This window comes from Gambusia affinis, linkage group LG04 (assembly GCF_019740435.1).
Source record: "Gambusia affinis linkage group LG04, SWU_Gaff_1.0, whole genome shotgun sequence".
Classification (NCBI taxonomy): domain Eukaryota; kingdom Metazoa; phylum Chordata; class Actinopteri; order Cyprinodontiformes; family Poeciliidae; genus Gambusia; species Gambusia affinis.
This window is the reverse complement of record NC_057871.1, coordinates 13,346,934-13,369,133: the sequence shown is the minus strand read 5'-3', so window position 1 is coordinate 13,369,133 and position 22,200 is coordinate 13,346,934. Positions and strand designations below refer to the sequence as shown.

Genomic DNA, 22,200 nt, shown 5'->3' with positions numbered 1-22,200 from the left:
AACGCCATGTCACACTGGGCTTCTATATTTAAAAATAAATTGATCTTTTAGCCGGAATATCCTTTAATAACTCAAAATGTTATGTTTAACATTACTATTTCTCTAAAACACTTTTAAACAAAAGTAATTACAAATAAAGTTGAACTCATCATCAATTTCTACCAGATGCTTGTCATAAAGATGGCACTCACACAATATCAAACTTTTTAGTAACTGGGGTAGTAACTACAACTGAGAAATCTAAAAAAACAAAAACAAAAATAAAAAACAAAGGATAAACAGAGTTTGGCTGTCCATGTCAAAGAGAGGATGATAAAGTGCACATTTCAGCAGCAATGTCTTGCTGCTGAAATGTGCTATACAAATAAAATTTGATTGATTTTGATTGACTTTAGCCGTTTGTCACCAAAGACAGCTACACCTGGAACCCATTACTGTATAATAATGAAACAACTGTTTTCGCTGTGCCTTGATGAGGAGGGAGGTGGGCAGCCATGATGTGGTGGCCTCGACATGTAAAAGCAGGAGAGTGTTTGGCATTTGGTTTGAGATGAAAACTTGCACATCTGCTTTTCCAAACAAGCTGATAATGTAGAAGGAACCAGATTGATTACAAGAACTGAGACCAGGATTTGTCTTTGTCTTCCCAATCTAATTTACATGAGTCGTTATTCAGGTGGAGCACAATGAGGAAGGAGAAAGAGACTGCAGCAAACTGCAGCTTGAGGCCACGCCTGTTGGCTCAGGCGGTTTCCCACTCATGGCTCACTTGTCATTCACTCTCATCTTCAGAACATGAAGAAATCTGAACCATGGAAATAAAAAGCAGCGCAGACCAAGTCAGTATTTTAAAGGGAAGAAGCTCCATTGCACTGCACACACATTTAACTATCCTCTGTGTGTTTTTCTACTAGGAATGTCCCACTTAAGATATTTTAATATGGACCTGGATACTGATCCAGGTCGTTTAAGATTAGTCATCGGCTGATAGAGAGTCCCAGTCTGACACTGCAGTCTGTTATCTGTTCCTCCAGAACAGAACAGATATTTCATCCTGACAAGAGTTTGACCAGGATCAAAAAGCTGCTCCAACATGGGGTAGACAAGGTTAGGAAAACCACTGACACTGACACACACACACACACACACACACACACACACACACACACACGCACGCACACACACACAGTACCCTCTTCTGAGTTAATATTTGCAAATGTCTGCTTTGTGGTGCATATAAATATTCCCTTTTGCACTCTTAATAGAATACAAAAAACTTTAAATGTATGTAAAAACAGACAACCTCAATTCCCATGTATTAAATTATTTTTTTGTAATCTGAAGACTTTACCAACTGTCTAGTTGAGTTATAAAATATGACCGATTATAACCCCATATCAAACCAAAACCCTGGTAGACTCTATTTGATTAGGGACCAAAACTGCAACACTTGTTACATTTTCAGCTGCTGCAGTTCGCTTTCACTGTGTCAAACCAACTAAATATTTTGAAAAACCTGTACACCTCCTCGCCTGTGGGGGCGCTACACTAAGAACTAGAGAAGAAAAACAACATAAAACCCTCTAAAGAAGGCACTGAGCCCAACATCCTTATGTACTAAATGTTATCAAAAATGTAGCGGTTTCTCTTGGGCAAAAGACCACAAGTCATTTCTGCCGCTAGATCTAGACTCCTATGTTTGTTTAGTTTGTATTTACCCAAAATGCCCTGAACTATATTCCTGCTTTTGAGGCAGTATCCAATCCACTTGCATTCACACTGCACTCAAACCGCACCAGAGTTCACTTTTTTTGGTCCTTAACAGAGTTCGATTCAGCAATACCCAACCGAATCGGACTTCCTAGACAAACTAGAGTTTGATTAAAACGGACAAAGCAGGGCTTGTGTGAATACACTGTTAATGCTGTTAGATATTGTTTAGTAATGTACAAAATTAAATTTTCTTACAGTAGTTAATAAGTAGATAAAAAAATTGTTTATCTGAATCATCTGATGTGAACAATAAAAATGATAGAGGAGTAAAATTAGCAAGGTTTGAAAGCAACTCCAACTCCAGCTACAAAAACAAAATCTTTTGTTATTTAAACCTTGTTCAGGGTTTTAGTTCAGCATTGAACTAAAACTCTAATTGTTGAGTATTAAAATACCAACTTCTAAAACCGCATCCCTGATATTCTGCACCTGCACTGCATCTTTCAGTGTCAACAGGAGCTGGGGCCTGTTCCAGCAGCAAACAGGCAGGGGGTGGGCAGGCTTCCTGTTCATCACAGGACCAACACAGAACCACAGGAGACATAACAGCACAGACTCAATTTGGACAAATTGACCTAACATGCAGATGCACTTCAGCTCAAAAGTTTCAGGGTGTTGAAAAACTCGATTTGGATTGGGAGTGAGAGGTTTATACTGAACAAGCCATCACACAGCAAACAGACACTGGATACTGGATCCTTGGTGAGAAAGTCAAGATCTATTTATAGTTTTCAAAATGTAATAAAAATTCAATAACTACTTTCATCCCCTCAACTCCCACATATTTGTAGTTTTCATGGGGAGCAAAATTGCAACATTTGTTGCATTTTCAGCTGCTGCAGTTCGCTTTCACACTGTGTTGTGTCAAACGAAATAAACCTTATGAAAAACCTGTTCGCCTCCTCGACTGTGGGGGCGCCACACAAAGAAATACTCAAAGAAACCTCTGAAGAAGACACTGCAAGTCCACTTTACATGCAAAGTGGACTGGAGAAGTTCACTTTAACCAAACCGAGACTTTGGTTTGTAGGTACACCAGAGTTTGCGGTTTTGGTTCGCATCAGAGTCCAATTGTGTATTCACACTTCCCCAAACAAACCGGACCTTCAAGGCAAACGAACCAGTTCGATTAAACCAGACTAAACAGGGCTGGTATGAATGCACCCTTATTGTCTGTGTGGTTTAAACTTTTACTTCTTCATTGTGAAAAATAAATAAATAACTGAACTTCAGGATAGTCAAAGCTGCCTTGATCAGACCAAAACAGAAAACTGAATAGTTACTGATTGTCACTAATTATAGATGTACTATGACTAGCATCAAGTTTCTCAGCTCTAACAGTCCATTGATTCAGCTCCATGCTGAACTAGGAGCACATTAGCTAATGCTGTTCGGCAGAGATGCTTAAAAGGTGTTAGCATTCATGTGCTTGGACAGTTTACTTTCCCCTCGTTGCACTAAGATGTGTGCTGGAAAATGCTGACTCAGACAACAGCAAGAGAGAGATGAGCTGATGGACTAAACGGGAATCAGGAGCAGCTCGGTGTTTCTTTACGATTCCCTACAATGCAATAAGGCTGAAAAGAAGTCTCCTCTTTCAGCGTCGGTCAATAACAGACCAAATGACCAAGCACCACTGCAATCAAACCGCTGAGAGTGAAGCAGGAAAGTAAGAGCAGGATTTACTCTTGAAATATAGATATAGATAGATCTGGCACAATAATAGACCAATTATTGCAACTAATGATTATTTTAGTTATCACCTGTTCTGATGATTAATTAGATTTAAAAAAAAGCACATTTTGTGAATATTTTTTATACAACATTAGAAATATATAGAAAGATGCAAATAATGCAGTAACATGATTGAGTGAATGTTTGGTTATTTGTAGCGAAGGACATACGGTATCTGCAGAAAAAAATAAATACTTCTAACATTAACGTGAAAAGCTCACCTCTATTTGCTCAACTTAACATCAATATGATGAAATTAATTTGATTAATTTCTGGATTTAGTGATTAATAATTGGATTATACTGAGAAGCCGACTGATATTTTTTTAAGTCGAGTTATTAAACTTGGCTAAGAATAGCAAGCATTTTGAAAGAAAGTGACCCAAATCATGTTTTTATAACTGAGAATAAATCTGTCCAACCAAGCCCAAACGAATTTGAAAACTAGATTATTTTCTATCCTTTCCTTCAAAAATAAATAAACAAATCTGGCAACTTCATCTACTTTAATTTTGACCTTCTGATTTTGGACCACGTGACTAAAAGTTTGGACACCCCTGAGACAGGAGGAAAACAAGTAAGCATGCAAATGGAAAAAAAACTGAGCTCATTTTAAATTAATGTGATTATCTGATTCATTCCTTATTACGGTAAGTTTAGCTCTCCCTATTTCACATTTACTCCCAAACCGTTTTCTGTTCTCCTCTGGTCCCGACACATTTACACCTCAAGCCTCGAATGAATGTTTTTCTGAAAAGGGTTTTTTGGGTTTTTTTTACAACAGAACAAACATCATGCCGTCCCCCTTGCTGCTTTGTCACCCAATTCCAATCAAAGCCAAATTATTTCTGCCTGTGTTTGTGTCCATAAATGTGAATCAGAAATCTCAGAGGAATGCCTCTCAGCCTCCTGCAGTCTGACTGAAGCCTATTGATTGGACCACACAGGAAGGATGCAAAGCTCTGTTAAAGAGCGAGGAGGACCAGGCCTTTTATCCAGAAAGTCCAAAGGGAAATGACGAGAGGACTAATGGCACAGACTGTCTATTACTGAGCAATCTCCTGACTGTGTAATAGGAACCAATAGAAAAACTCACATCAAAAATAGGAAAAATGTACCACAATAGGAGATAAATAAGGTGGATTAATGATCAATTTGTTTAATTGTGATTAATCAATTATTGAAATAATTGTCAACTAATTTAGTAATCAACTGGAGTATAAAGACGAAAAAAAAGGCAATTTGTTGAATTATTAACACCACTCAGATCTGTAATTAACACAAAACCGTACAAAAAAAATACAGAAACCTTCTTTATCTGTAAAGATGTTCTACTAAGAACTCGTCAAGTGGCACTCTGTTCAAATTCTGCAAAAATACAATCTCCTAAACACCTTTTTCTGTCTAATTATTAATCTGTTAATTAAAAAAAAAAAGCAACAGATCAGTCAAACACTGTATTGATGCCAAGTCAAGCAGAAAGGTCTGAGCTCTTCACATGTTGCTGCTAAAAGTAACATTTTTGGCTCCACATGCTTCCTTTCCTATAAAGAATCCTGTCGCAACAAGTCCTAATTTAATTAGAATTGTATGATCATTTCCATTTCCATGATTTAGGAATATTCTCTTTACTTTTTTCCATTTCTACCAAAACCTGGATGATAAAAGCCTCCAGTCTGGTCCTTTGTATCAACTAGCCCTTATTTTGAAGGACAATTTGGTTTACAGACTTAAACAAATAATTCAATTTCTTTTTTTGTTTCTTTTATTGTGTTCATTTATTTTGGATATTTCTCCCAATGTTTATGTTCAAGTCTTAAATGTTCATTAGAATTTGAAGTTTATTGATCTATGAGAATATGTTCTTGCTTTATTATGCAATTACCATTTTATGACTTAAAAATAGTCTGAAAACAACATTATCGTTTATCGCAATAACTTATGGGACAATTTATCATCCAGCAACAATTGTTACTGTGACATGCTTACATGTACGCTAAAGGAATGCTATGTTATTACATTTCTGTTTATTTTCTTATTTAAAAAGGATTTAAATTAATTTGTTTCCATCTTTTAATGTTCATTTCAAACAGGCAAATACTCATCAACCTAGAAACATTTAAATCTCCAAATACCAGATAAACTTTAATTATTTCCACATTGCATAACACTTAAATCTCACATTCTCATCCTTAAATGTACAATTATTTATTCATTTTTAATTTCATCAGTAGCATTTTTGGTCTTTGAGGCACCCATGTTTCCCAATTAGCTCCTTTTTAAACTGTTTTTAAGCAAGTTTATTTTTATACCTTTTTTATTTACTGAATCCACATCACACACCAATAAATAAAAACTCTATTTGCTTGTTCTAATACATTTTTTTATTTCTTTCTCCTCTTAAATTATAACCCCCACTCTCTGTCACAAACCCTTTTTGTAAATGTATTTCTAATATTGCCTAAAAGAGGCTTAAATTAAGATTTTCCATAATGTGCCAATTTCTTTAATCCAACAAATCATCAGAACAATTGTTAAAGGCTTTACCTTCTGCTTAGCAAAAAAAGTAAAGAAAGAATCATGAAGATGGAAAGAGAAGATGGCGACATGGTGCAAGGGAGGGGTCAGAGAAAAGCACAGAAGAAAGTAAAGAAGAGGCAGCTGCCTGTCCAACAAGTAGGAGATCAAGACAGATCCCAGGAGGAAGATGGAGAGCGGAGAAAAGCAGGAGCCAGAAATAGACAAGAGTGCAGTAGATGGTAGTGACAGCAAGAAAGATTTGGGAGGGGTGCGACTGGGTAGACAGAGAGTGCACCGTCTCCCAAATGGGCAGGACCAATACTGCAGAGGAAGAAAAGGGAGGATGAGACGACGGAGGACGGAGAGAAACAGGAATGAGGGCAAGTCATTGCAGAATCTATAATAATTTCCCTCTATGTGTGCCGGTGTGGTGTGAGCAGAGGAGGAGGATCTATTATCGAAGGAGCTGGACAACTGGCCAGTCAGCAGCACATTACATCAGCGCTGGCCTGCTGGAGCGCTGAGAGGTGAGGAAGGTGCTGAATATGGACTGGGAGGGAGGGCAGCGGGTTAGGGAGAAGGGCTGAGTGGGGCAGGTAATAAATAAAGAAGCAGGTTAAAATGGAGACGCAACAGAAGAGAGAGGAGGAAGACGAGGGAAGATTCTGGGGAAAAGAAAGCAGAAGTAGGAGGATATAATTGTTTAAATGTGAAACTGTAATGGAGTGACGCCACGATAAATTTCACTAGAAACTATAAACTGACCCAGAGGTTATTGTGATAAACTGTAATATTGCTGTTTTGAGACAATTTTCAAATAATATAATGGTAATGGATTAATAATGCATGAACATATTCTCAAAGACAGATAAATTTTAAATTTGAATTACACTGGAACTGGAAGACACTTAAAATAAATAAAACAACGAGTAAAATAAATTATGAAGTCTCTGTAAGCAAAATTGTCCTTCAAAAAAATGGGCTATTTGAAACCAAAACACCAAACTGAAGACTGTTATCATCCAGTTTTTGGTAGAAAGAGGAAACAAATGGTAAATCACAGATTTAGTGACTTCAATTCAGATTTATAGAAAATAGGAGTTGCCTACATCCCTCTGTAGTGGCTCTAACGGGCTGAGTTTACCGGGGGGCTTCGATTTATCCCATATAACCAGGCAGAAGAAGATCTGTTCAAGAAAATCACATTTTTACTGGAACTCACAACTCGATTATACAACATTATGGGATCTCACAATAAAGCACAGCAGCAGAGAAGTTGGTTTCTCAAAGCGCTATCCGTTTACTGTCAGAATGTAATTATATCTGGTGAAGTAAGTATGAGCTGTTACTGCATTATTGGACCCAATTGTGAATGTGTCATTATAGCTGCAGCTACACTCACCAACCACTTTAATATGCACCTCGTACTGCTTTGGGTCTGGAACCCATTGTTCCTTCAAAGCTGCTTTAATTCTATATATTTGATTCAACAATGCGTCAGAAACATTCCTGAGAGACCTTGGTCCAAATCACAATGTGAATGTGAATCTGATGTTGCTCTGGAGTACAGAGAACTCATTGACATGTAGGGTTGAACATAATGGTTATTTTAGTAACCGATTAATCGATCAATTATTCTGCACATTTTCCATTTGAATACACAATATTAGAAATACACTAAAAGACACAAATAAGAAATTCAGCTCCGATTTTTACATTTTTTATTTTTGCCTAAAATGCAACAACATGACATTCCTTATATAGGCTGATGCATCTGGAGCTTAAATAAAATCCTTTGAATATCAAAATATGAAAAGCTCAGCCCTTCCTGTACGATTATTTTTCAACAATAATAATAATTAGTGCTGAAATAATTGGTGGTCTGAATAATCGATTTGAACTTAATGTGTGCAGAAAATGAGAAATGGTCAAAATAACAAAACAGATGCCGTTCTTTCAGAAATCAAATAATCCAAAGAAAATAAGTTCATGTTCATTTAGAAACAACGACACTAATGTTTTAACTCAGGAAGAGTTCAGAAGTCAATATATGGTGGCATGACCAGGAGGTTTTCAGTGATTTTTTTTATAGAACTGTACATAGTAAAACATTAGCAATCTTTATCAGATGATTATCTATTTAAAAAATGATAATACATACAAAACCTCAGAAATACTAGTTTTATTTAGAGCACCGCTAGATGCGTTTCATGTTTTATTTAGCTAATTTTCTGGGGAAACTCTGCATTTGAAAACAAAAACTTCAACTCAGGACCTACAGTAAGTGTTATAAGATCAATCATAAACCAGAAGTTTACTTTATATAGGCAACAAACAGACGAAATTCATTAACACGGAGAATTTGCTCATTCTGTCATATAATATAAGGTTTTATGACACTGAAGTCGTTCTTCACAGCATCCAGAGACATAAATCTACACATTTCCTAGAATGTGAACATGCATGCAAGTTGTATTTTTCATAACGATGCACACATTATTCAAACAATGAGCCAGAGTGACGCTCTGTGTTTGATGGATATGGATGTAATAAAAGCTTGAGATGGATCAAACATCACAGCGGTGTAGGGTGACTGCATCTGTAATGTGATTACAGTGGGTGATGATGCTATTCTCCGCAACAGCAAAAACGAAAATATGAACGCAAGAAATGAACACCGTTATGAATAAATACTTCAACCTTCCAAATTTCTACAAAAAGTAGTTTTAAATAAATATTTCATTTATTTTGGTGACAGCTATCTGAACCACTAATGCTTAATTACTGCCTGCTCTATGGAATAATCACTCACATAGCACCTGTTCAAGGTTTACCAAAGAAAACTTGGTTAGCCTGTTGGCTGGGGCGCTAGGGCAGTCATTCATCCAGCGGCCCGTCGTGTCTTTGGGTTAAAAAAATGTTTAAAGTTGACAGGAAATTTTAAAGTACCACTTGATAAGCGTGTGTTATTGAAACACTGGATGATTAACTCCTGAACACCAACTATAAAGTCTTAAACAATGCAAACACTTTAAAAAGACTTAAATAAATAAGCAATGCTTGGCCTGGTGGCCCGCCAGGCTTTACAGTGTATTATAAGCCTGGTGGTCCACCATGGCTAATAATACACTGGAAGAAACCCTGCTGTTTGACAACATGCAGTAGGCTGAAATTGTCACAAAGAATCACATCGTACCCCAATTAAAGAATTTCAAAAACACATGAGAAACTAAATTATTGTTAGTTTTATGTGTGGAAAATGGTAACAAAGCCATTTCTAAGTCTCTGTATTTGTGGAGGACCAAATTATCCACAAATACAGAAAACATGGAAGGATGTTGAACCTTCTGAGAGTCCAGGCCTACCATAATTACACCGACTCATCCAGGACTCAAAGGGTTAATATCTACAGCGCTGCAGCCCACACTTAAGTTGAAGTTCATGTTAACAAAAGGGAACAAAATGAGCAACAAAAAAAAGACATTCATCCATATAAAATTCTGCATCCTAGTTTTCTCTAAACAAAAAGGGATCTTTTGATTTTGAATTGGGTCAACATTTCACACACAGCTGTTCATAACAGTGTGTATCCATGTTTGGTGTAGCAGGAGGATCCGGTTACAGGAAAACCGGGTGAACATTGGTAAGTTGTGGAAAACTTCTGTTTATTTCTTTCCTGGAAATTTTTTTCCAAATGATGGGATCTGGTCAAACATGTTAGCAGAAAAAAGGCACTCAAGTCTCTGTGAGTTTTAAACAAAATAATGAGTCGCGGAAATCCCAATGGTTTGCTAGTCCATATGATGAGATAACTAGTTCCTGTCCTGAATAAATAGATATCCGATTGACGCATTCCACTGCTAATTAAGAGTGTCTGGATGCTGCTCTGAACATGTTTCTCATTCTCTCTGGTACATGTGCAGATAATCCAGCCATAGCATCCCATCAGCTGGAAGCTCTTCCAGTCAGGTTTGTTGAATTTTTAAAAAAAAGCTGGGTCACAGCTGACTGCTCTGTCGCCTCAAACTGGTGCTCAGAAAAGTATCCGTACATTCTTATAGGCATCGACACCTACATGTTTATATTGAATTATGCATGTTTACATACAAGCCTATTATTTAAAATGTTTCTTTCTACTCTTATGTTTGACTCCAACATGCTCCACCATTAACTTGTATTATTTTATTAAGTGACAACTCTAAAGAAATGGATCTTGGTTGCTTTCTGGAAAAACAGGATAATATCAATAAGGTATTAAATTCAGAAGTTTGTACTTCACACAAAGTGGTAAAACTAAAACAACACGGTGTCTCAAAGAAGACGTCTTTCAACTCCTGTGGGTCACTTTTTCACCTTGTGAACAACTTCCTCATCTCCAACAAATCCTGCGTCATCCTGACTCTGTCTGATGACAAGGACAAGACCACAGCAGATGGAGGGCACAGCGTTCTGTGTAATGAGGGACAAGACAAAACTGGTGCAACAAAGTCAAAAGAAGACTTTTGTTTGTCCTCCATGTTACACTAGTTTGTTCTACTCCAAGGTTTCCCCCAGAAAACTTGCCAAGCCCGGTGTTTGGGTGGCACAGCAGTCATTCATCCAGCGACCCGTCATGTTTTTGAGTTAAAATATGTTTAAAGCTGACAGGAAATTTTAAAAATATCACTTGATAATCCTGTTTTTGGAAGATTAATACCTGAACACCAACTATAAAGTCTTATAAAAGGCAAAGATTTTAAAAAGACTCTTTGGAGTTACAAAAGCTGAAAATCTTTGATTTTTTTAAATTTCCAAATATTTTCTAGAAAATTTTGAAGATTAATCCCAAAATTTCTTTGTTTTTTCAAGCAAATGTTCAACTTTTTAAACTCAGGAATTTCCGAGTTTTTTCTAGAAACTTTCTAAGTTTTTCCAGCAAATTAGTGACTTTGGAAATTCAGAAATTCAACTTTTTTTTTCCTCTGGAAAATTTTTGTTTAATCTCAAAATGTTTCAGTTTTTTGGTGGACATTTACTCCTGTGTTTTTTCTTTACGCCGTCATAGTTTTGCTAATTTAAAGAAAGTTGTAACAGAATATGATAAAACAGGAGTAAATCCAGGATTTGATTAAAACCAACAAACTGATGAGAATTTTAAATAATTCAGAGAACAGAAGGTGGGATGATACCATTTCAAAAAGCAAAAGCACATTACCATAACAGTCATCTGGTACCAAACACAGCATGCCTGATTCAGTCAGGATTTTTTCATTTTTATTCTATAACATTACATTTCTCCAATTTAAAGATGTTGGTTGCATCTACTACTAGTAATAAAGTCCAAGTTGTTCCCTCTCCCATTTGTCCCACCCATATTTCTCAACCACAATTACGTTCCCTTTCAGCCCATTTCTGTCAGCAGCACCCACTGCGACCTTCCTGTTATCTTCATTACTACACTCGCCTCCTCCTCCCTCCACCTGCTCCACCCATAGAAAAGCTGCTGCTGCCACACAGGAGATTCTGCTTTGCTCTCAACTCACCTGAACTCACAACCATCTACACAAGCAGAGCAAAGAAATGGCTTTGGACTGGGAGATGGATCGACTGATTAAATGTTCTGTTTTTGAAGATTTAATTTTTGGAAAATCTGGATATTTTTCCACCAATGCACTTCTTGGGTTTCCATATTTCAAACGCCAAAGGGATGCCAGAGTTGCCTTCTCGTTTGACAAACATTTTCTGCAGCTTCTACTTATTTGGACTTTGAATTCAGGTTAAGTCACTTTTTTTTTAACAAAACCATGTGTTTGAAAATATTAGCAAATTATTTTCAAAAATCAAGAAAAAAAAAACTATTAAAATCAAATTTATTTTGAATCCATCTGGCCCAGCCATTCAGTGAACTGATGTGAGCAACCGGCACCAACCATCTTCTTGCAAAATCATCAACAATAAAATGGCACAGATGTTATAACAAGTTATGTCTCAATATGAAAAGGAGGCATTTCCTATTTTAATGCGTTACTGAAAATAAACATAACAATTTCAGAGACACAGTACATATTATAATGTCACCATGACCTGATGTAAACAGATTTTCTTTGTTAAAGTAATCACTAATATATCTAAATGAGCAAAGCAGATTTCTCTGTGAAAAGCTTTTCTTTTCCCTCCACTGCAGCTTAAATCCCAAGTGATGTGAACGATCATCCAGCACAATAACAGCAAATCCTTTCATGACATTATTAAGTTAGTGCTCCTTTCAGGTGTCCTAATTTCTAACCACACCAACTCATCTTACATAACTGATGGTTGTATGGTGTGCATATGTCAGCTAATTAAAGCAGGCTACCAGTCAGGTGTTATTATCAGGAAACAATCCTCATGTTTAATGATTTAGTAACAGTTTCTGTGGCCACACCCACAGAATTTGCAACAACTATAAGACTTATCTCAAGTTTTAAAGTAACAGAATCAAAACAAAAGACAATCAAAACTGAAACGCATGAATTGAGAAACATTTCTTGTGTAATTAAAGTGCTGCAAATGTTGTGTTATAACTTGTTATTCTTTTGCAAGTTATCGGCTCAGCAAATTGTAGAGCTTCGAGTTAAACCAGACTGTCCAGCGCAACATTGTGCAGAACTACACAGCTCAACATAATGTCACAAATTTTCTCAAACGTGCACAGTTTCTCCTTCTGTATCCCCAAATCATGCCTCCATAGAGGAACTCTTCTGTAATACTAGCTTTATCTATAAATCCCAGTGAATTATTGGAAGACCAAATCGACAATGACCACCCATTAGTCTGCAATTACACATTAGAGATACACAGCAACAGGCTTTTTAAAGATCTTTATATCTATTCTTGGTATTGTGTTTATTAAAGTTCAGCCTAAATACTGGAGCAGCAAACTATACATTAAAGAAACATTTTTCTCTTCATTCCAACTAAATAAAACTTGTTCAAAGCCACAAACGTTCTGTGAACCTGAGGTTTGGGGGGTCAAAGCAAACAGGAAGCTGCTGTGTAAAAAGTAAAAGTGAGTTCTGGATGCTCACAACTGGACAGTAAAGGCTTCGATGGCAGCCTTTACAGGACATATTGTGTCCGAATGGTATTGTTGGAGTAACACTGGTAAACCTCTGTTATGACAGGCTGAATGACCATTTACAGGACATGTTGTGTCCGAATGGTATTGTTGGAGTAACACTGGTAAACCTCTGTTATGACAGGCTGAATGACCAACCAGAACTTTACTCATTCATTTAAAAATAAAAACACAACAGTGCAAAAAGAGAACTGAGAGTTTAAACAGGCTTCTTCTGGTGCTGTCCAGAAAAAGAAAGCAGGCTGTTCAGCTTTTCCAGACTCATTTTTATTTGAACCTGTTGACTCTTCCACTGGTGAAGGGAAGTTCTAGCTATTGCACACAAACTAAAACAAACGCTTCCCCATTTCTTAATTAGCAACAAGGAAAACACAAACCAAAACATGTCAATCAGGAACTGAGCAGAGGCTTTAAAACGATCTGATGTTGAAGCAAAAATACTTTTCAAGTAATGGACGACAGATTTGCTCAGGCAACACAATCAGAACTAGAACAAGTAGTAAATAATTACATTTTAATTAGGTAACTTTAGTGAAAAAATTTACTTCACCCTGTTCTAACATTAAAATAGTCATTTGGTATTTTGTAATTATGTTATTTATTTTGTATTATTGATTTTATTTTAGTCTTTAAAATACCAGCATTTGCTACGTCTACTTTGTATTCATCTTTGACAATAAACCAGTGAACAAAGACATAGACCAACTGATTGGTGCATTGTTTTCCAGGTTCATCCAGAGATCATAGTCATGCTTGGCTACAAAGAAATCTACAGATATGTAAACAACCAAATCATTTCGTAACAGCACACCGCCAACAAGCATTTATTTTCATGTCAACACTAATTCTGATGTTGACTCTGTCTCTGTGTGATGTTGGTTCAGGACTGTCAGTCCATTCAACCAAGCAGTTAGCATCTTCAACAGTTAGTTTTATTAGTATCTGCTCATCTCTTGCTACATAGCCTGGTCACACCCAGCTGAGGAACTCCAGAATCAGGATGAAGTAATCAATAGGTGTCATTTTACCAGCTGGACACCTGCTGAAACATGGACTCCTGCACAAAGTCGACCGTTTACTGAATACATTTAGCTTAGCAAAAAGAAAACTGAGATAGAACAGCCCTGTTTAGCTGAGAGATAGGCAGCTAGCCTGCTAGCTAGCTTGTGTGCTTACATGCTAGCCAATTAGCGAGCTAGGTTTGTAGTTCCAGGCAGATTAGGGGGGGACCTTATCCCTGACTGACTTCTGTGCAGATTTATCTCCAGCGAAAACACAAAAACAAACTGGCTAGCGTTGAGCAGCATCGGACTCAGGCTGGGACATGCACCCGTTGTCAGTGTAAGCAGTTAAAACAAAAGCCGGTGGTACCTTTGTCTCTCTGATGTCCTGCTTGGCTCCTTCGGGGTACCACTGCACGCGGACAAACCCCCTACCGAGAGGCCGACTAGGGGTGTCCACGGCACTTTCAGTATCCGAACCACACGGGATTCGTCCTCCGCCACCTGCGCCGCCGCCCCCACCGCCGCCGCCTCTCCCTCCGCCATCGTCGAGGTCCGAATCTGAGTTAAAATCCTCCTCCCCGTGAATCATCCGAACGATGCCGTACCGGACTGAGCCGCGATACCGTCCGGAGACCAGGTCGTGGGAAAACAGCAGCCGCTGCGAGCCGTCTGCCGTGGGAGACAGAGCCATGGATGGAGGTTCCGAACCCGGGCTAGGTGCGGCAGAAAGGCCGGGTGTCGGGGATGCAGCCGTGTGCGTTTCGTCCGTTGCTGCTGTCGCCGCATCCGATGCTACGGGCTCCGCCATCGCTGCTGTTGTCAAGGAGTGATGTAAGTAGAGCGAGGATGACGGTGAAGTGAAAGGGCTGAAACTGGAAGCAGTGAGGTGCACGTGTTTACGTAGCTACGGAGAAGGATACGTGGTATGTAGCGGTTAGGAGCGTCATCACGCAGTCCGATTTGCCACCACTAAGAGGCGCCCTTAAACACAAATTTGAGTACAATAGTTTTGAAAGTGTGCCATTTTATTCTACATCGCTGCTATTTTAAGGAGAAATTTAGAGCTCGCCAAAACATACACTCCCCAATAAATTTACAGGAGAGTAAATTATACTTTTAAAATTTAAATAAATATGTATATAACACACAGTGGCGCAGTTGGTAGCACTGTTGCCTTGCAGCAAGCAGGTCCTGGGTTCGACTCCCGGCCCGGGATCTTTCTGCATGGAGTTTGCATGTTCTCCCTATGCATGCGTGGGTTCTCTACGGGTTCTCCGGCTTCCTCTCACAGTCCAAAAACATGACTGTCAGGTTAATTGGTCTCTCTAAATTCTCCCTAGGTGTGAGTGTGTGTGTGAATGGTTGTGTGTCCTGTGTGTCTCTGTGTTGCCCTGCGACAGACTGGCGACCTGTCCAGGGTGAACCCGCCTCTCGCCCGGAACGTAGCTGGAGATAGGCACCAGCAACCCTCCCGACCCCATTAGGGACAATGGTGAACAGAAAATGGATGAATGGATGGATGTATATAAAGCAATCTATAACTGTTTCTATGCATCAAAAACTTATAAAACACAGCACTGGTTAAATTATTTAAATTGAAAGGTAGCATTTAAAAATGTAAAGGTTATTAAGCACTAATGCTAACACATTAAACATTTATTTGCTGATTTAATTTAATGCACTGTTGGGCCCCACTTGTCCACAAATTTGTTGATTTAAAACAACAAGATAATCCTATCTATCTATCTATCTATCTTTCGATATATATATATATATATATATATATATATATATATATATATATATATATATATAAAGCAATATATCAGGGGTGGGCAACTCCTGGTCCTCGATGGCCGGTCTCCTGCAACTTTTAGATGTGTCTCTACTTCAACACACCTGAGTCAAATAATGAGGTCATTAGCAGGACTCTGGAGAACCTGACTGCACTTAGGAGGTGATTCAGCTGTTGGATTCAGGTGTGTTGGACCAGGGAGACGTCTAAGAGATGCAGGACACCAGCCCTCCAGGACCAGGATTGCCAACCCCTGATCTATATCAGCAGTCAAGTTTCTTGTGTACAAAATGTTGACAAATAATTTCAAATTCTTTAACATGCAATAAAACAAGAAGTGCACCAACTTGATGTATTTAGTCCTTTAAATGCTTCTTGCATTTTTCTCCTTTGAATTTCTAAGTATACTTTTTATATTTTTACACATTTTATTGTGCTTGAAAATATGTAGAAGAATGAAAGACAATTTAGAAACCTATTTTATTTTTGAATAATATTAATATTCTGCGACAGACTGGCGACCTGTCCAGGGTGAACCCCGCCTCTCGCCCGGGACGCAGCCGGAGATAGGCACCAGCAACCCTCCCGACCCCATTTAGGGAAGAAGGGTGTAAGAAAATGGATGGATGGATGGATGGATAATATTAATATTATTCAAAAATAATTTCGAATAAATATTTTCAATAACAATACAAATATTCAATTAAAAAATTCAACAGAAGGTTGTCACAGCACTTTTCAAGTTTATTCATCCTTAGATGCCTGCAAGCAAAAGATAGCTTTTGTCTGAAATAATATTACCAAAAACTAATTTCTACTTTTCTTTTGAGACTACTTCAACATTTCACAAATTATTCGGTAAACAATTAAAATTGACTATGTTTCCCTGGAGAAACAGATATTTAAAAAGTAGCAGTAAAATGGACTCTACATTAAAAAAAGGCTAAATTATCTCATAGTTTGAAGCAACAATAGGTGTTTGATAGAATATAATTAAACTTCCAGGAGCATTAACATCCGCTACAGTGATGAAATCTACTTTTTTTATACATAATTATTATTATTATAGATCTGTGCTTGCATAATGACACACTTTTCTTTTGACCTCTTTTTTGAATGAACCTATCAGGGCCCCCAGTGTAATGTTGTGGATTTGCCACATCTTACATAAATAATGTTTGTCCAGAAAGATCAATGCTTTTAATGCTGATGAGGTGACAAACAAACTCCTACACATCCTGTAATCCTCTTACAGAACTGGAAAATAAAGCAGCATAAACTGAGCTTATAGGAGCAACATTCAGCTGACTGAAAGTCTCCTACAGAAAAATAAGATCATGTAATTAAGCTGCCAATTAGGCAAGACCATGCAGGAGAGATGAAATCAGACTGTTTTGTGTCACGAAATTGACGGGAAAAATACAGTTTATCCCTCTGAAGGATTAATGCACATATCTGCTGTCCTGCTGTGACCCAGGGTCACATCTTTAATAGATAAAAAACCTTAATTAGATACTGCAACCCATGATCCAGGAATCTAGCTCTGACGCATGACAAGGATCATTCTAAACACACGGTTGCCCCTGCTGACCTCCGGTAAATATGTTTATTGTTCAACCTGCTCGCCAGGAAAGGAGGCTTTGGGCTTCCAGCTCACCCCAGGATTAGAAACAGCCGCCCCTGCGCACGGATATAAATACTCCCGGCGCGCCGCGTCCAGCTCAGTCTTTACGCACAAGTCCGGCAACGCGTGGAGGAAACTATCTGCGAAGCTGCTGCTCAGGAGTAGATAATAAAACAGTTATAAGTGGTATTATCAGTGTCTTTAACCCGACTGCTTCTGAAGACAAACGGGACCGGAGAGATGTCTGTGCTGGGCGCACTGCCGTTCATGAAGCCGCTGCACCATGTGCGCTCCCCGGTGCCGCAGGGCCGCCGCCACACGCTGCCGGCCAGCGAGTTCCGCTCCCTGAGTCCGGAGGACGCAATCAGCGTGTTCGAGATAGAGAGAGAAGGTAAAACAAGATTTTTACTTGGAGAGTCTCAGGGCTAAGGTTGCTGTCTAATTCAACCAGTAGATCACAATTGCGCACACTCCAACTATATGTTTACATGCATATAGTCAAAAAAGGCATTATTAGAAGTAATAAATGTTAGTTATTTAAATTTGGAGGAGCGTGGTTGATTGTAACACCTATTACTGTTGCAAAATGTATTTGTGACATGCAACGGCATATTAGGGCCATTGCATAGATATATATCAGGGCTCCATTATGAGGAAGCAACTTTACCATAGCAAAAAGAAAGGGGAAGGGTATGAGCAGCATATACCCAAAGTTAATTGACAATTCTAAGACCCCTTCCTCTCTGACTGATTTCTGAGCAGTATAATTCCGCGGTAGGACCACATGGAGGAGGTAAAGGCACTTGATTTTTCACAGAATAACTCTCATATTAAACCGTCAAGACAGTAAACATATTTTTATAAAAGTTACATACTGCAGCTTTTTAAATAAAAATACCAGACATTCGGACCTTAATCCTGACATCTAAGCTCAGTAAAAGTTAAGAAATATACTAATATTTGTTGTTGAAAAAGTTTCTGAGTTGTCGGAGCAAGACTTTTTAACTTTATCTCCAACTTTAGCCACAGCGCTAATGCTAGCAAGCTAAGCTTCTTAACCTAAAGGGAGTGGTTGCCAAGGAACGGCACGTGAGGAAGTGGTTGCTAAGGAACGGCACATTCGAGGTGAAATAGTTTTAACGCTTAAAAAGTCACTCAAGATTCCCTTCCATTGTTTTTCACCTACAGCCTTCATATCAGTGTCCGGAGAATGCCCGCTCCACCTGGACGAGGTGCGTCACTTCCTCACGCTGTGTCCCGAGCTTTCTCTCGGCTGGTTTGAGGGGGGACGGCTGGTGGCGTTCATCATCGGCTCTCTGTGGGACCAGGAGAGGCTAACCATGGTGAGACAGAGCTTAGCGCGCGTACAGTGGCTCCCTGACCGGGAAAACAAGTAACAGATTTATGTGTGGAGGGCATTTATAGCGATTGTAAACTGAAATATTTCTGGAGACACAGACTGAAAGAGATTTTTGATTAATATATATATATATATATATATATATATATATATATATATATATATATATATATATATATATATATATATATATATAATTCACTAATTTGTTCATACAAAACAACCATTATTTACTACCAAAGGTTTTGATCTACAAAATATCCAATTAAATTAGCAAAGAGAACAAAGGAGTGTGAAAGAAAAAAAAACCGAAAAGAAAAGGTAATTAAATTGGATAAATTAAAGACAAACAAATCACAGAAAATAACCAAGTGATGTCATAAAAAAAATGCAATTATTTAATATATGTGGGTTAGACTTTATTTTTTTTCTTCTTGGTAGTTACTTTCTGATTTTTCTCACCTCATTCCTATCTAAATTACAATGTAAGTATATTACAACTATTAAAATTTTTGCTGACTCTGTATGATAAATATCAGTGGTATTTATTGTAGTGCTTAGTATTGAACTAGCAAAATTAGCTCAGCTAATGTAGGTTTTACCTGCTAGCTAAGACAGGTTTGTAGCCTACATGTACTGACTGCCAGTCGCTGGAGGCTTGTTATTCACATAAAAGGTTCAAACGTCCTTTACAAAACCATTGAAACACTGATTGCCTGGACTTCAGACGCTCCTCCATGGTGCAAACACTCTTCGTTTTAAACGAAGAGTGTTTACTAGTGAACAATGTCAGTAGATCAGAAGTAGCTTGTCCACATCGTCTGACATGTTTCCATTATCTGTCTCATATGGGTCGATCCAGACAACACAGATTTTGTTGTTATGTCTTTCTCCTGTATATTGGTCAAGAGTGTCAATATGGTCTTTTTGTTGGTGTTGAAGCCATGGTTCATCTTTGCTTTGAGCTTGCCTACCAAGATGGCGGTTCTGGTTCAGACATGTTGGTACTATGTACTCATCACCAGTAATCTGATCAATATGTTAGCCCAAATAGTGATACTTGCTCTGATTAGTACAAATTAAAAAATGACAGGAGAAGGAGAAGTTTTGATTTTCATTGGTAGTAACTAAAGCAGACAGAGTTAAAAAATAGTGGAAGGGTAACTCATGTTGGCAGTTTGGAAGGAAGCTGACTCTCTTACTTGCTTAATCCTACATGTCTCCTGCTGTCTCTCTGTTCTCCAGGATGCTTTGACTCTTCATAAGCCTCATGGAGCCACGGTCCATATCCACGTCCTCGCCGTCCACCGGACCTTCAGGCAGCAGGGGAAGGGCTCTATTCTGATGTGGCGCTACCTGCAGTACCTGCGGTGTCTGCCCTACGTGCGACGCGCTGTCCTGATGTGCGAGGACTTTCTGGTTCCCTTCTACCAGAAGTCAGGGTTCAAGGCTTTGGGCCCCGCTGAGATCACGGTGGGACCCCTCAACTTCATCGAGATGTTCTACCCAGTCAGGGGCCACGCCTTTATGCGGCGCAACAGTGGATGCTGAAGGACGGGACTTCGGTTTAATGTTTCCAAAAACAGGATGCACTGACACTCCTTAAGCCTCGCGGAGTGGAGGCCTGTGAGTGGAGCAGGGATTTGTCTAATCTCTGAGTGAAAAATGTTCAGCAGCCGGTTGAGAAGAGAGCCTTCGTGAAGCTGAAAACAAAGAGCTGCCCACCAGCTTTCAGCAACTGTTGGACACGTCGTTTATGCCTGGAAACCGTCAAGATTTGTGCTGAAGGGAGAGAAGTTGCCATTGGAGCAAAGAGTGCGAGTGGCAACTTCATGAAACTTTGAAAAACTAAACATTTGTTCCGAAAGAAAATGTCGGACATTTAACGAACTGCAAGCTGCCTTTTCTTTCATCCACTCCTTGTTCTAAATGGTTTGTTATGGTTTGAACTACAACTGGGTAAAAAATAAACAATAAAAACTTGTCTATCATATCATTATAGACCAGTGATCAATATCAATAGATAATACATCCAACTAAGTTTTTGGACAGCATTCTGGGGGATGTAGACAGAGGAAAGGTTTTAGCTGCTCAACCTCTAACGGCTAGCTAAGCAAAGTTGGTAGAATCAACTCACTCGCTCGCTCTTTGGTTGCTTAGCAACTCACTCACTCTGGTTACCTGGCAACAACTTGTGGAGTAAGCAGTCCCAGTTTAAGGTTTCTCCACTTGTGCCTCACAACTACTTAAAAAAACGGAATGGAGTGAAAACTGGATAAAACAGGAAAGGTCGCGTCATCAGTTTGGCAGTATTTCAGATATTTAAAACAAAAACTAATCAATTATTGATAGGAAGGTATGAAACCGTTAAATCGTGACATGTTTTTCAGTTATATCGCCCATCTGTAGTTCAAACCCTGGAAACTAAAACATAAATGCTGAATGTTGGGTTTTTGAAGCCACATTAAGAGGTTTATACTTTTATAGATGAGAACAAATTTACTGGCACTTGTGGGGGAAAAAAAGCCTTACAGTGAACGGCTCGTTCATTGTAACCAACCGCCCATAATGGAGTTGGTTAAAAACTATTTTACTCTTACTTTTCCCCACAGATTAAACTCAAAGGTTATTATTTTAAACTTTTATCTGAAATATTACAACTGATATAAAAGATCATGTAATTTATAACACTTTACAAACCTGTAACAGATGAGCTGTAAAATGTAACATCGGTATTGAAACAGCATAAATACCTTGCCAAAGTAATGAAGTTAAATTGTATGATGAATGTAATTATGGATGAGTGATATCAGCCATCAATGTGTTGTTATGGATTTGATTGTATTTTGCTTTTCTTTAACACATCTGTGTTCCTGTTGGCAAACATCCTGTCAATCTGTTTACCCATCAGCTGTGAACACTGTGTATAAAAACAGATCTCAACTCTCGTAAACGAGAATTATATAATCACAGAACCGTAAAATGGAGGAAAATTTTATTTTTTCTTGTAGGATGTCACCCAATTTGCCTCCTAAAGCCTCAGGGGTTGAATGTTTTTGTTGTACAGTTTGATTTTTAAAGTATAAAAGCTTTATTTTCTGAATTTGTTTTCTCGTGCGGAAATGTTTATATATGAAAATGTTGTCAATTTGTCAAAGTTTTTATCAGAACGTCCATTAGCATGCTGCTTTGGGTGAAGATTGCAGGAAGTTTAAGGGGTAAAACAAAATTAGTGTAGCAAAATTAGACGTCTGCAAAAGAGGAATGTTTTTCACAACAATGTGGATTTAAATAG

General features: G+C 38.4%; 2 protein-coding genes across 3 annotated transcripts in view; one reads left to right on the top strand and one right to left on the bottom strand.

Annotated features, from left to right (window-relative positions):
• ube2o (ubiquitin-conjugating enzyme E2O) overlaps window positions 1–15,078 on the bottom strand; it is a 43,766-nt gene extending 28,688 nt beyond the window's left edge. For both annotated transcript variants that reach the window (XM_044115461.1, XM_044115458.1), the window contains exon 1: window positions 14,494–15,078. In XM_044115461.1, coding sequence (XP_043971396.1) covers window positions 14,494–14,934 — 441 coding nt within the window. In that variant the 5' untranslated portion in view covers window positions 14,935–15,078. The remainder of the gene's footprint in view (window positions 1–14,493) is intronic.
• A 2,147-nt stretch (window positions 15,079–17,225) lies between these two features.
• On the top strand, window positions 17,226–21,961 carry aanat1 (arylalkylamine N-acetyltransferase 1). Its single transcript, XM_044115463.1, has 3 exons — window positions 17,226–17,936; window positions 18,734–18,888; window positions 20,151–21,961. Exons 1-3 carry the CDS (start codon window positions 17,786–17,788, stop codon window positions 20,454–20,456), a joined length of 612 nt encoding a protein of 203 aa, XP_043971398.1. The 5' UTR covers window positions 17,226–17,785; the 3' UTR covers window positions 20,457–21,961.
• Window positions 21,962–22,200: the final 239 nt, after the last annotated feature.

What these genes read in the sequence shown, in the direction of transcription:
- aanat1 (XM_044115463.1), top strand. Translation starts at nt 17,786, where the DNA reads ATGTCTGTGCTGGGCGCACTGCCGTTCATGAAGCCGCTGCACCATGTG. An exon ending in GTTCGAGATAGAGAGAGAAG is followed by an intron (nt 17,937 to 18,733) that starts GTAAAACAAGAT and finishes TTTCACCTACAG; the next exon opens with CCTTCATATCAGTGTCCGGA. An exon ending in ACCAGGAGAGGCTAACCATG is followed by an intron (nt 18,889 to 20,150) that starts GTGAGACAGAGC and finishes TCTGTTCTCCAG; the next exon opens with GATGCTTTGACTCTTCATAA.